This window comes from Anthonomus grandis, chromosome 8, assembly GCF_022605725.1.
Source record: "Anthonomus grandis grandis chromosome 8, icAntGran1.3, whole genome shotgun sequence".
NCBI lineage: Eukaryota > Metazoa > Arthropoda > Insecta > Coleoptera > Curculionidae > Anthonomus > Anthonomus grandis.
The window spans coordinates 29,655,037-29,674,197 of record NC_065553.1 but is presented as its reverse complement, the minus strand read 5'-3'; the positions used below and the strand labels follow the sequence as shown (position 1 = coordinate 29,674,197).

Sequence of the window (19,161 nt, the reverse complement as noted above, 5' to 3'; positions counted from 1 at the left end):
AAAATGTTGCCAAATTTTAAAAGTTTTGGTAATATAAAATCACAGTTATTTATTATACCCAAATTATAGCTAATTTCGGAAACAAATATTCATATTACATGGTTTAAGTTGTGTTTTTTGGAGGGCTTAAGGGCCTTCTAGGTGTGAAATCTGGAATAAGACTTGCGTGCTAATAAAAGTTTTACATGAAAAGGCTCTTAATATCATGTAATAATTAAATAATATTCAAAAAATTAGTTAAAAAGTCAACGTTAAAAAGTAGAAAAATTTACATTCTCATTTTCAAACAGGCTGTGAAATATCCTATTTATTTAATATATCTTGTGGATCGTTCTCATAGAATTTGATCATACTATTTTCATGATGTACTATTTTCAGATTACTTCTTTAAATCGAACCAGTATACTTAGGCCATCTACTTATGTATGAAAAGTCCGAGTTTCCCTCGGACTAAAAGTTTGGGAAAAAAGCGACTGTCCTATATGCGAAACATCAGAAACTAGACCAGCCTGAACTTGAAGCAAGTCTTTAGAAGGGCACAAGATAGACACATGTTTATCCATGTGATTGCCAAGCTTCATTGCAGACGGCAAAACCAAGAAGACCACCTATGTAGGATGGCCAGATAATAATTCAAAGTGCTGTATTTTGGAAACTATTCGTTGTAGAGACGAATAATTCCAAAAATTACTCGAGTAAAGCTGAGCTCTAAAAAGCATATATTTTTTGTAACATTTACTGGGTAGATATCAGCGAAAAATCACTTAAAAAGTTTAAGATGGCGCTTACGCCCCCTGGCGACCATCTTGGAAATCTGACAATATTTTCCACGGTATTCTTTTTTTTTTTTTTTTAGATATAAAATTTTTTACTGCAAGCCTCTACGACGAATAGTTTTTAAAATACAGCACTTCGCATTCTTATCTGGCCACCCTGTACAAACATGGCTCCTATACAGTACTATATCTCAGAAATGAACTGTTATTACAGCCGGATAAGAGGAAAAAAGTTTTGCTTAATTAAATTTGATTGAATTGTTGAACATTATAATTATTATATCATAATCAAAAACGAGATGAACTTCGAATAAACATTTTAATCGATTAAGGTATTTTGCTATTAACTATCAAAAAAGCAATTGTTTTGAAAAGTCCGTGATGAAGTAGGTTAAGAAGGTAAATAAAAACCATTTACACTTTTCAAAAGTACTTTTGAAACTGTGTAGCAGTTTTTTGATTTTTTTATAATTTTTCATTGTACGGTCATAATTAATTATTATGTATTTTTTAGTTATGTATAACTATTCTTAAACTTTATTCAGATTTAGAACTTTAGTTATTTACTAGAATTAAATACCTAGTTGTTCAGCAAAAATTAAAAGATCGATTCACAGCTCAAAGGTCTTGAAGGTTATTCTGCATATTTAAAAAAATTGTGCTTGTTGTATGTTTAATATGGTTTCGATATTCATAATAATACTATTAATTAGTTTTGGCTATTAGGCTATTAAACGTGCTTCAAATTGTATGTCTCATAGGCTGAGGATCAGTCCCAAGACTAAATCAAGTTTGAAAAAAGTATCAATTTTTCACGAAAATAAATCAACAAATAAAAATCCATTGTGACTAAAATTTAAAAAAAAAATGGCTATGGCTAAAAATTATAAATGATATTGAAGTAATTCTTTTACATTTAATGCAAATTTTACCTTCTAATTATTATACAGTTTCCAAAATGGAAACTTAAGTGGCAGATAGAAAACCTAAAAAAAATATCAGTTTGTAATGTAAACTATATTTGAACAATGCTTCCTTATAAAGAGGCAGGGTTTAATTTAAAATATTCAAATTATATTATATGTTTTAAACTACTTTAGATATTTAACTGAAATTTGGTTCCTCTTTACGCAAAAATTATTATTTTACTTTCATCAGTGGCGTTCGTACGATAACATCTTCGCACAATTTTTTTCAATAAAATTCGGTGAAATAAAATTGTGCGTCACTGATTTTATTTTGAATAAAAATAATTTCTGATGTCGTCGCTTACTTTACCACAAAAAAATACTATAATTTTTTTCAATACTATTTTTTAATAATAAAAAAAAATTAAATTCATTAGGCAAATGATTTTCATTTTACCTTAAATTCGACTTTACTTTTTTTCAAATTTTGGGAAACACTATGAAATAAAAAAGGTTTTTGCTATTAGATCATTTAATTTTAACATATTTATTATTAGCATAACGATTAAATTTGTCTGTACTTAGGTATTAATCTAAACAATGTTGTTTTCCAACAACGAATACGTAGATATTCATTTTTGCTATGGATTTTGTGATGAAAATGCGGAAGCAGCACTGCCGTCGTAAAAGAGACTGCCGTATCTGCAAAATTTCTGTTTTGAGAAAACGGTTAAAACGCGTATTCCTCTATAATGGCATGAATTATGTTCTAATAATTTCTAAAATATATTTTATTTGTTAATTTTGTCATAAAAAAATGAATAGAAATAATTTTAACATTCCTGAATTTTAACAGTAAGCTTAAAATGCACTTACGGCTTTTAAAGTTAATAAAGCAATATTTTTTAAGCCGCTCATTGTAACCAAAAAAGCTTAACTGCAAAACAAATTAGTTACGGTATTTAAAGGTAGTATATTCTATAAAAACTAGAAATTATTTTAGCTTTAAATCTTTATTTGTAGTAAATATATATATTTTTTTGCACCAATGAAATAAAATAATTTGTCTTTTTTAAAGAAATGTATTTATGTTATGCTATAACGCCTATAACATAGAAAAAACACAGAGTCATTGTATAAACTTAACTCTTACAAATTTGCCAAACAAAAATAATAATCGTTTCTGAATACAAAAAAACAAACACTCTCATACAAAAAACACAAGAACAAACACATTCATTCTAAGTTTTAATATGGATATTAACAATCAGCTTTATTCAAAAGTTTCAATGAGGTCATTGGACGAATCAGAAAATGGAATATTCTCCCAAAATTTCAGTCTATCTTTGGGCATAACAGAAGATATATTTTTTAATATATTATCACGTTTTAACGTAGGTATCCCCCGATTTTTCAGTTCATTTTTCAGGTCCTGGCATTTGCTGCCTATTTTTAGCCAAAAAAACTTTTAAAAAATTTAGCTCTTTAAATTCCTCGTTCATAAAATGATCTTTGTATTTCAAGTGAAGACAGCCGCGTTTTGCAGCTACTTCTACAAGATCTGTTATATACACTCTGGACCTCAATCTATTCAAAACTGCCTTTGAGGAATGATCCTTGAAATTAAAAAAATCAGAAAAATCCATTGATTTTGTAATAACTTTTTCAGAGTTCGCTTTTGATACTGCAGTTTCAAAATCTCGAAAGTCGTATGTTTTTTTTTGCTTTTTTAAGGAATTTTCAACCTGGTGGTGAAAATGGTCCGCAGACATGAAAGTGTGTCCAGGTTCAAAATATTTTAAGGTTATTCTTTCAGCTCTAACATGGTCTAAATTTATTAGGTACACTAGAAACGAAAACAACGCCCAGTTCTTGTTTTGTCTACTGCACTTGTCAAGCCAAAGCACAATATCATTCTGATCCCGATGGTACAGAAAAAAACTGAAAATACGCGCTGATTATTTCCTCTTTTTTTCGGCCTGCAGTGGCTTCATGCCATATTACTGCAAAAAGGTTTTTGTCTAGAATTTTTTTCCGATTAGCACAAAACTTTCATTAAAAGCAATAATTCGTTGAGTGAAAAGAACTCTTTTGAACATGTCCAGCCACATGCCAGCCAACATGATCACTTTCTGTAAGTCTGTGGAAAAATATAATGTTGTAGACTCGATGAAATTTTAAACATCATTTCTATACATCTGACGGGCAATATTGGATTTTTTAATATATTTGTCCCATTGATGACAATTTTCGCAATCCAAACACAAATTTTCTTTTGAATGTGCTTCATTATGCAACTTAAAGCATTCACATATTTCACATTCCTCGTGGCCGAGATGTGCAAATGAAATATTTTTTTCTTTAACCACAACATTTCTATAATGTTCATATAAACATTCAATAGTGGGATTATTTTCAACAAAGTCAGAGTGCATTTGTTTAACTGTTATATCAGAGGGTAAGTATAATTTATTTGGGGCGTGTTTTCGCCGTGTGACACGCTTGGATGATATTTTTGAATATGATCATATATGGCTTGTCGATCAACTTTTTTGTGTTTTGGATGTAAGCCTCGTTTGTCTTTTTCTACTGACATTGCCATGGAATTACACACTAGCTTTATAATTGTGTCATTATGACTGTTATACCCTAATGTTGACAAATAAAATGTCTTACATACTTGCAAAGAATCTCCTTTATCATCTTTCAGATAAAAGTTTATTGTTTTATTTCTTCTTGAGTCTTCTTTTAAGGTATTTGCCGTCCTTTTTTTTACATCTATTTTTTTAGTAGTGTGAAGAATAAATAACCTTCTTGCTATCGATTCTTGATTCCAAAATTCTTCGTTAATAACCTCTCGTCTAGCCGTAGTTATTTTTGTGGGACATTTTCTTTTGCAAGTATCTTTGCAGGGTGGTCTAACTTTATGCTTCTCTTTATTTTTTTGCTTTTTTTTTGCACATACTACATCTTTTGTTTCCCTTGCTTGCTTTATTTTCCGTTTTCGTGGTTTTCCTTTTTTTGTAACTTCCATATTTTCTAAGTTGTTTTCATCTGCAATGTTTGCGTCTATTTGCAGTTCTTTAGCTGTTTCAGTAACTTCCATATTTTCTACGTTGTTTCCATCACCGATGTTTGCGTCTGATTGCAGTTCTTCTCCATTTGTAGCTAGATCTTCAGTTGTTTCAGTAAATACGTCATTCGGTTCAGTTATTGCGTGAGTGTCTTGGTTTTTATAGTTGGCTTCGGAATTTTTATCAGAAATAGAGTCAAGGTCAAACAACATATTTGCTGATTCAACTTCCGAGTTTGAAAATCTCAATAATAATTGGTATAACTTCCTCATCTTGAAAATTTGGTGACTTAATTGGTGAGGGCCCGGGTGAGAGTAGGGCCGTAGCTTCCGGGTCACAGGTACTTAAAAACAGCGCTGATGAAGACATCACATTTGCTCTTCAACAATGGGCAAGTTTGGCGGTACCGGTAATAATGTTTGAAATATCTGTGGCTCTGCTTTACTATCTGAATGAGCAGGCTCAATAGCGGATGATGATTTGAATTTAATTAATTTTTCCTGGCTCAATGTTAGGTCTATGCTTGACAATTGTCGTATTTGAAAATTTAACATTAGAATTACCAGAAAGTTCCACTTGGTTTTCATTTGCGAGGCGTAGGATCTTTTTAGTTTTCTGCATCTTTAAACGTCGCTGTCGTTGGTAACTGAAAAAAAAAACAACAGCATTAACTAATAGCTACTTACTTTTCTAGCATCATAATATATTGTAGGGTGGTTCGTAATAAATGCGATTTAGAGTATTATATACGTGCAATAATAGATATAGTGAATAATTTACAAATCAAAAAATTGCAGCAAAAAAAGGGATTAGTGATGAATTCATTTCTAAGCAATTCTAATTAAAATTGATTAAAATTATCCTAAATAAAAACTAATGCCCTTTTTGCTGCAATTTTTTCATTTGTAAATTATCCACTATATCTATGGCGCGTATAATAACTGGCGATTGTTTAAGTGAAAAAAAATTAGATTTGGCTAAATTTATATAATCCAAAAGTGACGATAGAAATATGTACTTACCGAGATACAGGGCGTCGAAACTTTTTAAAATTCTTAAATATAAATAGTTAATATTTTTATTAAATATTTTTTTTTAATATCTGATATCTAAAAAGTTTAATATCTTATAAATGCACCCAAACCAAAAATTTTAATAAGTTGCATCGATGCCGAAATTTGAAAATATCTCGGAAACGATCATATGTAGCTGGTTTAAAATTGGGTTGGGTTGGTACCTTTAAAAAAAGATGTAGGAACGATAACAACTCATTAAAAATATCAAAAAAGTTAGAGCCAATTAAAAAGAAGAATATAGCGTACGTAGCGCCCTCTAAGTCTTACATGAAAATTTAGTCCAAATTATGATTTCTTACCTCAAAAAACCCCCAATAATTGTCAAATTTTGGGTAAAAATTGAATTTTATGTTAATTTTATGTTAAAAATTCGAAAATAGAATTTCATATTCAACTCCCTGTATCTCGGTAAGTATCGACTTTTGGATTATAAACTTAGCCAAGCCAAATCGATTTTTTTTAACTAGAAGAATCTCCCGAAACTCTATATGTCGCATTTATTACAAACGATCCTATATACATAAATAGTTACTTACCAGCTAACTTTTGGTATTTATTATTGTTTTTAAAACAATCTGGCACAAAAACCTTGAATTTTTTTTCAAATAACACAAAAAAACACAGATATATATTATGTAGGTAACATATATCGAAAGCTAATTGCTGCACGTGGTTTTTCTATTATTATTATGATAGAACACAACGTCTGCACAACTTGTTGGTCAAATTAATACTAAATAATTATCCAAAATATCCTATCACTGGTAAATATAAATATGGAACTGTAGCATAAAAAGCCGTAACTGTTTTGCGCCAATGCAGTTGCGGTTTTTTAAACCAGTAATCCGCGTTACGTCTTTCTAAGCTACAAACGTCTAATATATATTTGCGTTAACTGTAAAGTAAAAAGGTAAAAGTTTTAGATACGGGAATGTAAGCAACATTTGCTAGTTAGGGTTGTTTAAGTTATGAAATCGGAAAATTACGTCATTTTGTAGTAATCGTATGTACATTTAAGCAAACTTGCGATGCAGATAGCAAGATATATCTTAAAATCAGCGTTTTTAAGATATATCAATCGATTCCTCATGCCTCAAATCCCCATATTATAGTTTTAACCAAATTAAAAAAAAAATGCAGATACGCCTCTCTTTCTTACGACGGCAGAGCAGTTTGTGAATATCGTAGATGCTACTCTAATACAAGAGTTTTAAATGCTCGCGTTTTTATCAAAATGCATCAGAATTTTCGGAACTTTGGCCTGCGTGATAGTAATGAATAAAATAGTATCCGTCGAAGTAATAAATCGTAATACTTCGCACATTCGATAATAATCCAAGGCTTAGCTCTTGCAAAGCAGTTTAGCATCTTCAGATATATTAATGTAAAATACCAAGAACACTATATGATGACCACAGACATACAATAATAAACCTACATCCTGTTCAGGATTTACATCCCGTTGATGCGGAAAAAAAAAATATTTTACCAATAGCTTTTAAATTTAATAAAGTGCAAATCCAAACTTTTAAGTAAGATTCTTTGGACAAATGATTCCTCTTTTACGAGGTGATAACAACTACTATAATATCCATATTTGATCATATGAAAATCCCAGAGAAATTCTTTCAAGATCATTTCAAAATGAATGTTCGGTAAACGTGTGGTTGGTCGTTATTAATGATTATGTTTGTAGTCTACATTTCCTGCCTCTAAGATTGAACGCGGAACTGTTGTGTGAGAAGAGTTTTTTAATAATGCTCTGCAAAATTACCTTGATGATTAACCTAATAATTTATGGCATGAGAGTTGTGTTCAGTTGGATGAAGCTCCTCCGCATTTGGGACTAGGCGTGAGAGAACGATTAAATACAAACCCGGATCTCAATACGATAGTCTATTACGTATTTGGGGGGCGGGGTACTATTAAAGCATAGTCTACGCAAATCCTGTTTACGCAAGGGAAGGGATTTAATTCTAGGACGGCATACACGATACTGTTTACCGGAAGGCAGATCTTTCAGTTTTCAATCCGGAAGGCTAAACCTGTACTCCCGGCTAAAGCATACACATTACTTTTTATCCAACGGCTTTGTTCAGTTTTTTAAAAACGTTCTTAGCGGGAACTAGACATAATTTCGGACAACGATCTTATGTTAATAGGGCTGGCAATTGCTTTGTTACCTAAAGAACATACAAAGAAAAAACGCAAGCATTCTAAATGGGCAAAGCAGTGGTTAATAAATCGACACGTTACTTCCCACGCTTATCTCATAAATGAATTACGACTAGAACCTCATGATTACAGAAACTATCTTCATATGGTTGAAAATTCCTATACGGAATTGATAGAACTTGTAACCCCATTAATTCAAAAGGAAGATTCTTTGATGAGGTTAGCAATAAATCCTCATGAGCGATTAAGTACTACTTTGAGGTACTTAACGACAGGGAGAAACTATGAAGACTTAAAATTCACAGCCCGTATCTCTGCTCAATGTCTGGGGAGAATGATTCCCGAAACGTGCCAGGCAATAATTGAGGTTCTTAAACATAGATACTGTAAGGTAAGCTACGTTGTAATAATTTTTATTTTACATAATAAGTACATAATTTACTTTACAAAAAAAACTTATGGTACAAAACTATTATAATAACCACGTGTTGTAAAAGGTTGGCAAGTTGATGGTTGATTGTCATAATCTGCTGTCATTGTATTAAACTGTTGTGGATATGGCTGTAGGTACTGAACTGAAGTACTACTTGTTTGCGAGTCAGTTACAATTCTTGGGTGTGCTATTAGTTGCCCGCACTTTGCATTGAATAAGGTGTCATTTATTATTTTTTGGCAATATGTTGCCATCATTGGCGGCAATGCGTTTAGCTCTTGACCGACGTAGGTTGCATAATTCGAATATTTTTGTTGGTTTTGCAATTTTTCCGCAACTAATTTTAGCACTGTCTGTTCTTAGTCTGGTTCATTTGGTTTTTGTTTTTTGCTAGATCTTATGGATGTACGTTTTCGAGTAGATGAAAGTGATGATGTGCTTGGTACTTAATATATTTTCTGCAGATTCGTCATATTGGCCTCCTTCATTCTGTGACACGTTTTTGTCTCTTGCCAATTCATTTGCTGCTGGTGATTGTGCATTTTCTTGTGCTTCTTCCTAAAAAAATATATTACTTAAGTATTAACGTTTAATAAGACCGCCTCCAGCCAGCGGAGCATACTACTACTAACTATAAATAGTTTCACAGTGTTGTATTAATGGCAATTGCAAATAGTAATTATGAATTAATATTGTTTGATGTCGGTACAAACGGACGAGTATCTGACGGAGAAGTGATAAATAACACATCTTTTTACAAGGCATTAGAAAAAGAACTGAGCACTGACCGTTCACACTTAAACAAACGTTTAAGTAGAGCTAGACGAATTATTGAGAATGTGTTTGAAATCCTTGCAAATCGATTTCGTATATATCATACCGAAATAGAAATATCTGTCGAAAATATAGAAACTGTGGTAATGGCTACATGCGTATTGCATAATTATTTACGAAATAAGAATCCATGCCAGTATACGGACATATCTACGGATGAAGAAGCTATCTTGGCAGATCAACAGATACTATCATCGTTATAAAAAAGACATGGAAGTAGACGTTGTCCTCAAGATACAAAACAAGTGCGTAAATTATTTCTTGAATATTTTAAAAAGAATTAGTTGTGAAAAATTGAATTTATTTTGTCATTTTAAAATAAACTGCTCGCCATAATAGGAGGGACACCGGCATTTTTTAATGATCTTCAGTAGAGTGCAATACATAATAGAAAAGGTATTGGAAAGCACTTTTTAAAAATGCAAGAATAAAATATGGCGTCCGTAGAAGAAAAAACAAAGTTGATGATGGTCGCCAAAAAACGACACGTCGTAATAAAAATCTAAAAACACCACCATGTAGCACGGAAAAAGTGACAATGCAAAAGTGCAAATTATTTTTAAATCGGATAAAAAATAAGCTCAGTGAAAGTTAAAATTGATTTTTCAAAATGTCGGTTTTTTTTTCGATTATTTTCAGAACTGCTAGGAATTTTTAATTTTTTTAATAGCATATTATTAAGCGCAAAAATGCGCAACTTTGCCCTAATTTAACCATCTTCATATCTCATATCTCAATGCTGAGAGTCGAATTTGAAACACCCTGTATATGTAGGTGGTTAAAATCATCAAAAAAATGCAGTTGTCCCTTGTATTATAGCGATGTATTATAGCGAGCAGTTTAACAAAAAAATATCATGTAAAAAGTTTGTTTTCTGAACTTGAATCGAATGCTCAAGACCAATAAAAAATCAAATTTTTAAAATAAAAAATTACCTCACTATCGCTGTTATTCATTTCCATATCGTCCATATTGGATTTGCTTTTTCTAGGTGTTTAATGGTCATAAAGAAGGTCTAAAAGATAAAAGTACCATAATGATGTTTCATAAACCTTTCCACTGGAACCACTTCTTTGGCTGTCTTTAATTTTTTTTTTTAATCTTTACGGTACGAACTGAAGCATATTATTTTTTTTCTTTACCACGACATCTTTTGTTGCTGCTGGATCTACTGCTTTTAATTTTTCTACCATTTTATTGTAAGCAGCTAACTTCAAAGGCTTGTTCAAATATTGCTTGCTTTTTATGTCGTATTAACACGGCAATGATCTATAAAGTTTAATGAATTCGGTAATAAATTCGTGAGACCACGTTCTTATATCGGCTATTTTTATGAGCACAAGAAATTTAATAAGAAACTTAAATCACAGAGTAATAAGTAAACTAAATATCGAAAAAGTTCTGCTAACTCTCGGCCTGTACTCACAACTAATTCATACACGTTCCGGCTTGTCAACGAAAAGCAAAACCGGAAGGTAAATTTTCAACACTGGACAGATTTTCAGCAGGCCGAGAGTTCAGGCTTCGCCTTCCAGCTAATATGGCTACTAAGGCTCGATGCACACGAGCGATGTTCATGGCGAAGTTCGCTGCGAAGTTTTCTCGCGTGCATGTAGCAGACCAAAGGATCAAATGGTGCGATTCACACGTAGGCGAAATCGCAGCGAATAGGCCGAGTAGACGCCGCTAACCGCCGGCGCTCGCCGGGGACTGCTACTTCGCGACGATTTCGCAGCAAAAATTCCTCGCTGAGCCTCGCTCTGCGGGTAAGCAGTACTTGTTGGAACATTGAGCAATTCACACGGCTCACCCCAGTTGCTTGCGCTCGCGTCATTATCAGTGGTGTGTATATAGTTGTTCTCCGGTAGTATTGGGAGGTAGGTTGGATATTAAAAATAATGGTACGATAAGTACGCCACTGCAAGACGTCTTGAACCATCCATGCTAAAGTCGTAAACGTAATGAAAGTCCGTTGAACGCGATTTCTCTTAAATAAACTTGCTCGTGTGCACTGTAGAACGGCGTTCGACGAACGCATCGAGCCTAACAAACAGAACGACTTGCCTTCCGGATTGTAAACTGAAAGGCCTGCCTTCAGGTAAACAGTATCGTGTGTGCCGTCCTCATGTAATGTCAGCTGTCCTAAGAGCATTAGTTAGAATAAGTTTCTTTAATTTTAATATTGTTGTGAAAGTCACTAATTTTAGTTTTTATAATTATAATTTTTTTTTAAACAATATGTATTTCAATTTTTTTGAGGCAAGCGGCAAGTCATACAAACAAAAACTTTAAGGCAATTTTTTATTGTAAACTTAATAAGGATCCCAGAAATAATTATTAATATTAGAAAAACCAGTGGCGCACCATTTTTCCATTAAATTAAATTTTCAACGAACATGTGTGCATGCGCACGCTACTGGTTGAAGTCAAATCACAGATTACCTAAACCAGATGCGAATGTAAGCCTGGCGGCATGGTCTGCGTTCCCCACTATTTTCGTCTGCTCAAAGTCGGATCGAATAGTATGGGAGCATAATTATTTTAGTTTCACGCTTGCTTCGGTACCCCTTGACGCTGAGAAGTGGCATAGTGCGAGCGCAAATATATTTTTTTAACTATGACGAGTTATAAGTGCATAAGTAGATGCTGTTCTTCTGTGAACACAGAAGTAACCTTTTTTGGTCTTCCAAGTGATCTTTTAAGGTAAACGTATTTAATTTATTTAGTTTTAAATAGTATTAGAGTTAATAATTTTTTACATGTGACAGGCACTAAAGATACGCCCATCAATTACATTACAAGCATAAAATCACCAAGCATAGGAACACAAACTTCATCTGCATTGACTGCCAATAGCCCAAGAAAACTGAAGTTGCAATACCAAGTCAGAGGCTTAAAAAGGAATGTATTAAAACAAAAAAAGCAATTTGAGCAGGCTAAAGCGATTAAACCGAAACTCGATAGTTTTATTAAATTATGTGACAGCTTTTTAAATAAAACTTTATCTAAAATAATAAAAGTTCAAGCTAAATTACAGCATAAAGTAGGTAAAGCTAAGCGATATCCAGATAGTTATAAACAGTTTGCTTTAGTTTTGTATTTCTTGGGGCCAAAAGCATATATATTTTTCAAAATTTTAAAAATATTAAATTTACCTACTAAACATACTCTGGAAAAAATGATACGAGTATTGTTTCAAAACCAGGACTAAACGAACAGACATTCAATCCTCTTGCTATTAAAGTTAAAACTATGTCTGAACTTGATAGGTATTGTACCATATGTATTGATGAAACATCTTTAATGTCCTATCTTTATTTTAATTTAGGAAAAGATGAAATTGTAGGCTTGGAGGATATTGGAAAAAATGACAATAATAATATCATAGCACAAAATGTTGCTGCTATTATAGTTCGCGGACTTTTTCATAACTGGAAGCAACTACTGGCTTATTTTTTGTAAACTCCCAACTTAAAACTTCAGATATTTTAAAAATATTAACTAAATGCGTTAAAAAGTTATCAGATGCTGGTTTATTTATCCAAGGCTTAGTAACTGATATGGGCTCTAATTTTATACAGCTTTCTAAAATGCTAAAGGTCAACGAAAAAAATCCTGAATTTCAATTGGGCGATTTGAAATTAGTTTACATTTTTGACCCTCCACATTTATTAAAGGCTACTAAAAATAATTTAGCTGAAAATAATTTTCATTTTGGCAATAAAGTAACGTCTTGGAAGTTTGTCGAACAATTTTATGAAAAAGATAGCCAGCAAGTGTATAGGTGTGCTCTGAAACTTACTAAATCCCACATATATCCTAATAACTTTGAAAAGATGAAGGTAAAGCTGTCCACTCAAGTTTTAAGTCATAGTGTTGCGAGTGGAATGAATACATATATGACTTTAAGAGCACTTCCTGTAGATGCTTTACCTACAATTGAAATTATAGATAAATTTAATACTTTGTTTGATTTGTTTAATTCTACAAATACGTCCCACCCGAATAAATTTAAATGCATATCCGGGTCTTGATTATCAAGTTGAGTTTTTAAATCACATGTGGCTATTTTTAAAAAATCTTGAAATATGCAATAATAAAGGAAAAAATTTGACAAAAAAGTATAAATTTCGTTCATGTTGGATGATATCTATCTATGGATTGAAAGTTTTATGGCAGCGCCTTTCAAATTGCGGATTTAGCTACCTAAAAACCAGAAAAATAAATCAAGACTGTCTTGAAAATTATTTCGGAAATATAAGGCAACAAGGAGGGAATTACGTAAATCCAACCCCAATTCAATTTCAAAGAGCCCATAAAAAAATATTTTGTCAGAATTTTTTACAGTCTGAATATACGAACTGTGAGGATTTAGGCGTGCTTGCCTTTAGCTGAGCTAAAAAACGTTTCAGATGAAAATTTAAGAAAAGTGATGCCTACGCAGTCATCTCAAATATGTAAGGCAATAAATGTTTCTAATTGTGATTATAGAGAACACAGTTTAACCACACAAAATGCTTTTAAATATGTCTGTGGTTACTTAATTAAAAAAGCTTTAAATATTCATAAATGTCCCATTTGTGTCAGTTTTTCAGAAGAATCCAGAAACCTTGATGCTTTAAATTTATTAACTAAACTAAAGGCATATAGCAACACCGAAACTAATATTTTTGGTAGTTTGAAAACACCTAGCGAGAAATTTGTATGTTTTATTTATGAATTAGAAAAAAAAATTATTTCAATGTTTGATCAAATATCTAATAAACCTGGCATTTCTCATAAATATTTAAACGTTATGAGTTTAATAAAATTTAATCATCCCTGTAATAATTTCCCTCGATTATATATTGTAAAGTTATTTATAAGACTTAGGATATTTTATGCTTTAAAGTATGCTACCAAAGATTTGAAATCTTTAAAAAATTCTTTAAAAAAACCTAATAAAAAAATTCGAATTCTTAACCATTTATAATAAAATAAATATTTATTAATAGATAGTTTTTATTTGAAACTGAACAACTGGTGCAAAAAAAATGCGTGTTAAAAAATAAAGAAAGTCTATGACCAATGGTGGAAATGATCCGCTACCGGTAAAGGCCTCGCTTTGACTGGAGCCGCGCCTTTGTACGCCGCTTGGGTTACGAACTTGAAAGATGCAAGCTTTCGCATCTGGTTTAGGTAATCTGTGGTCAAATAATGTTTTTATAAACAGATGTCTTATCTTTGCTACCTATCCAAATCTATCAAATTTTAATTAAATATCTAATTTGTTTTGATTTTAGTTTTGAAAATATAATCAAATTTAAATATTTTACTTAGAACTTTGATACCCTGTATCTTTGTAACGAAGCATTTTTCGAATATTACTTACATGACAAACTGATTATTTTGAAGCTTCCTATCTGTCATTTCAGTTTCTGCTTTCGAAACTGGACCAGCCTGTATAAGTTTATTACTTTATTTAAATTTCTAGAGACAAGTTAGAAAAAAGAGAAGTTTCCAATAATTTTGAGAAATCAAGAAATTAATGTAACGTATTGATTATATATTTTTAACTTAAAAAACATCTTTTCTTAAATAAGACCCTAAATGAGGCCTCTTAAAAAGTTTATCGAATTCTTTTGAGTAAATCAAAATTATTAATACTTTTATCTTAAAAAATAAACGTTTCATAGGAAAAAGTGTAAAACCAACAAGATGTAAAAAAAGATATAAAAAAACGAAATATAAAAAAAACGACTTTTTATTGACCATAGCAATTACTCCTTAGAATCTGAGTAATGAACTTACAAATATTTCCACGCGCTAATTTTATTACGCGACTTTTTTTCCAGAATTCCTGGATTATTCATTGCTCAGATATGGTACACCTCGCCATTCTTAATCAAAGACCTATCTATAGAGCAAGGCAAACACATGTATTTACAATAAGTTCAATAATATATTATCTTTTGACCTTACGCACAAAAGCGCTAAGTGCCAGAACTGAAAAGCGAGAGCATACCTAGATTTATAAAATATATGGAAGAAATTAGTGAATAGTTGATATCAAATATACGGCCAGTTCACATTAACAATTCAATACTCTTAGGCTCTATACATTGGTTGGACCTTTAAATTTTATTCCAATATTATTTTAACACTTTGTCGTCCATGTTTAGATCACTAATGTGATGTAATTATCTTTAGGTATCCTAACATACTTAAGTATCTTTATCTTATTCAGATTCTTTACGTCCTATGTTCGTGATATTCATCGAATAATTGTATTATTACTTCTTTAATCTTAACCTCTAATTTTCATTCGACTTCACAATTTTCAATTCTGGCATTAAAGATGACCGTTGTATCGAGAACACTCTGCAGATAACGTTTGATTACATTTTTACTTAAAACTACATAGTTTTCTTTTTATTTACTCTTCTCCTTCTTTTTACTCTAATCCAATCTGACATCTGGCTATATTACAGTCACATATTGAAATGACATTCTTTGAACTGTATAACCAACTCCACGTTGTTTCTTATAAAATAACAAATAATAGGTACAATAAAATTTATTTAAAAAAAAACTGTCTTTTAGTACGCTTTTTTACTACTTAATCATAAGCTACTATCCTCTTCTTCTACTATCCCTTCCTCACATACATCTATTCTCACCTCACCTTCGCTAGTTCTCACCCCCACTACGTCCGTCATTTCCAAACACTCACCATTCCTCTGATTTTTAAGCATCAAACTGACCTCACTATATGAGGGAGGTAAATCACAAAAAATATCTTCGTAAAGAGGTGGACCAAACCCTAAAGAAGTAGGGGACAGTCCCTTAGAAGTATTGTCGCTATCTAATATACTCGGGGTGCTTCCCGTCAATTGGCGAGGATTGTTAAGATGCTGGCGACGGATTAAGTTGGCACTGAGTTCCATTAGGTCGATTCCGGATGCGTCCGTTTGTAGTTGACTGAACACGTTCCGATCGACCACCAGCATGCGCCCATAAGGTAGAAGGATTATTGTAGGGGTGGAGCTGTCTGATGGGATGGCGGTGCTAGCTAAAAATGAAATTGAATTTATTTTCAACATTTTATTATATTAACGTATGTTAGTGAAAACACTTTTAATTAATAAAGGCATTAATAGAGCACTCTGCAAGCCATATTCATATGAACAAAGGTCGGATGTAGAATGTAAGTTAATAATTATCCAACTAGCATTAAAGAGAACGATCACAGAGGTTTTTTCTTAATTTTTAAGCGAGACAACATCAATTTTACCTTTTTACCTCTACATTTTCTGTTTTAGGTTGATGCGTTATGACACTGGTTAGGTCGGTTTGGGAGTAGTATCGTCTAGTATACACTGAAATATGATTTTTTAATTTGTTTTTATAATTGAAGTTCGAGATGCAAAGTTATTTCTTATGAATTTTTTGTGTATGAAAGTTTTTTGCAAAGGCTAATAAAAATGTAGTAAAGAATTCAACTGAAACATAATAAGATGAACGTAAGATATTTCTTTTATTTATTAGTAGTTCGTATCTGTTTTTACCTTGTATCTATCTATAGCAAGATTAGTTTAAATTTAATGATTTTGTCCTACACTACATGAAAAATTAATTTTTTGCTTCAGGCTAGTTAAATTACTGTGTCTTTAAAATATAATGGCTATTTACAGCCTTACTCAAAGTGTGCTCCGGTAGAGCTCCGCCAGCAGTCATAATAAATGAATGCATGAATTAAAGTGGACTCTATAAGAATAAAGTTACCTAAGATAAAAATAAACAATCAAAACACTGGTACATATACGAAAATTTAATATATGTATAAATAAATAATAAATGCCCGACCTATTACATCGAAATGTTACAGCGTTACTCGTACGCCACCATTCGCCCCCGTACTATAAGCAATCGAATGACCTCGATTCGTCGCGCTGTATCTCGTGCTCGTGCGTCGATGCGTACTTCGGAGAAAATGGTCTGGCTCTCCGAAGTTTCTAAGGAATTCGAGGCGATTCGATGGTTGCTGATATAGTGTAGATGATTTCAATTCGAACACCTTACAAATTGGGATACGGTCAATATACTAAATTCACGCATTTAGTATATTGACCAATAGCAAAATATATAATGAGCGGTCCTCGTATATTTAAAGACATCTGATCGCTGGAAATTCCTAAACCCCGGCCTGTTCAACGAGAAATTTTGTCAGAGAGAGGTAGGCTAAATCCCCAGCAATGACGTGTAAAAGACGAAGACAAAAGATTACTACCGGCGCTTGGGGTTTAAATTGTGGACGGACCGGGCCTATACGATAAATTTTACATGGGCCTGGTGCCAGTGGCGTTTTATGTTTTATTTCTGGTTTAGAATTAAATGTCTTAAGAGTGTGTTGGTCGCGTGACATAATTTTATAAATTAATTTGTTGTTACCGTTGTGGTCTTTGTTTTTGTTGTTGCTTTTGTCATTGTTAATACTGTTGTTATTGTTGTTATCACTGTTTCTAAATACTTTTTATCTAACAATTTAAAATGCCATTGTGAAGACCTTTTGACGCAAGACCGGCGCCGACTTGGCGCAATTGGAATTTTTAAATAAAGACTTACATGTTCAAACCCAGAGAGTTGTTTTAAATATTTTCAATTGCCTAAAAAACGAAATGCGCGCGACCTCACAAAACGACATTTTAAAAAGAGTTTGTGAGCTGACTAAACTTGCCCGTACTACCATGTGCCCGTAGTACACAGTGATAAAAGCCGGAGACGTTATCGATCATTCTGTAAAGAGAAAAAGGACCAATAAGCTTAAAAAACTTGATGATACCGACAAAGACGTAATACGTCGAACTGTATATCAATTTTACAAAACAAAGTTCCAACCTTAGACATGATTCAGAATAAATTACTTACAGATTATCCTATTTATATATATAAATCTCTTTTCACCTCACGTCATGTTTTAGAAGATTGTGGGTTTAAGTACAAAAAATTGGACAAAAGAATGGTTCCAATGGAATCTCGCCGTATCGTAGCATGGAGGCATGAATAATTACGAAAAAATAAGGAATACCGCCAATTACAAAGGGAGATAGTGTACCTTGACGAAACTTGGTACGACACACACGATGTTGTGAAATATGGTTGGGTGGACACTAGTAGTAAGTGCACACTAAATGGACCTTGTTCACGCGGTAAACGGGTCATCATACGTCACGCAGGTGGTAATAAGGGTTTTATTCCGAACGCTTTACTATTATCGGCCAAAAATATAAAGGACTCTTTGGCTGACTACCATGAAGACATGTCCGCCAGTCTATTTGAAAAATGATTTGCTGAACAATTACTGCCAAATCTCTCCCCCAATTCAGTCATCGTGATGGACAATTCATCTTATAATTCAAGATATACCACAAAGTGCCCAACAACAGCACAAAGAAGGACGACATTGTTAAATTTATGGAACTTAAAAATATGGAAATTTCTCAAAAGGCCACTAAAAAGGTGTTACTAGAAGCTATAAAAAAAAAATTGAGGAGGAATATGTTATCGACAAACTCTGCGAATCACAAGGTCATACAATTTTGCGCCTTCCTCCCTATTACTGCATATTTATTCTAATTGAGATGATTTGGGCTGCAGTCAAGGACAAGTTGAGAAAAGGAAATCAATTTCCAACTGACAGTACTTTTGTACTAGGAAGGATAAGGACAATAATTGATGAAATCCACAACAATGATATATGGATGAAATATGTCCAGAATATTATTAAAAAGGAATGTGAATATGACATTTTACCCACAATTGACCCAATTATTATAAACCCAAATTCGGATTCAAGCTCGGAAAATTCGGATAGTGACTTTTGACTTTTATTCTTGCATGTTTATT

At 32.5% G+C, this 19,161-nt stretch overlaps 1 protein-coding gene across 3 annotated transcripts in view; it reads right to left on the bottom strand.

Annotated features, from left to right (window-relative positions):
* Nucleotides 1-15,003: 15,003 nt before the first annotated feature.
* Nucleotides 15,004-19,161, bottom strand: part of LOC126739457 (uncharacterized) — a 125,679-nt gene continuing 121,521 nt past the window's right edge. Inside the window, exons 3-4 of one of the 3 annotated variants that reach the window (XM_050445141.1) lie at nt 16,558-16,634; nt 16,143-16,327 (exon numbers count right to left, since the gene is read on the bottom strand). In XM_050445141.1, the coding sequence (XP_050301098.1) occupies nt 16,286-16,327; nt 16,558-16,634 (119 nt within the window). In that variant the 3' untranslated portion in view covers nt 16,143-16,285. Of the gene's footprint in view, nt 16,328-16,549; nt 16,635-19,161 lie in introns of all 3 variants that reach the window. The other 2 variants (XM_050445142.1, XM_050445140.1) reach the window with 2 other exon arrangements.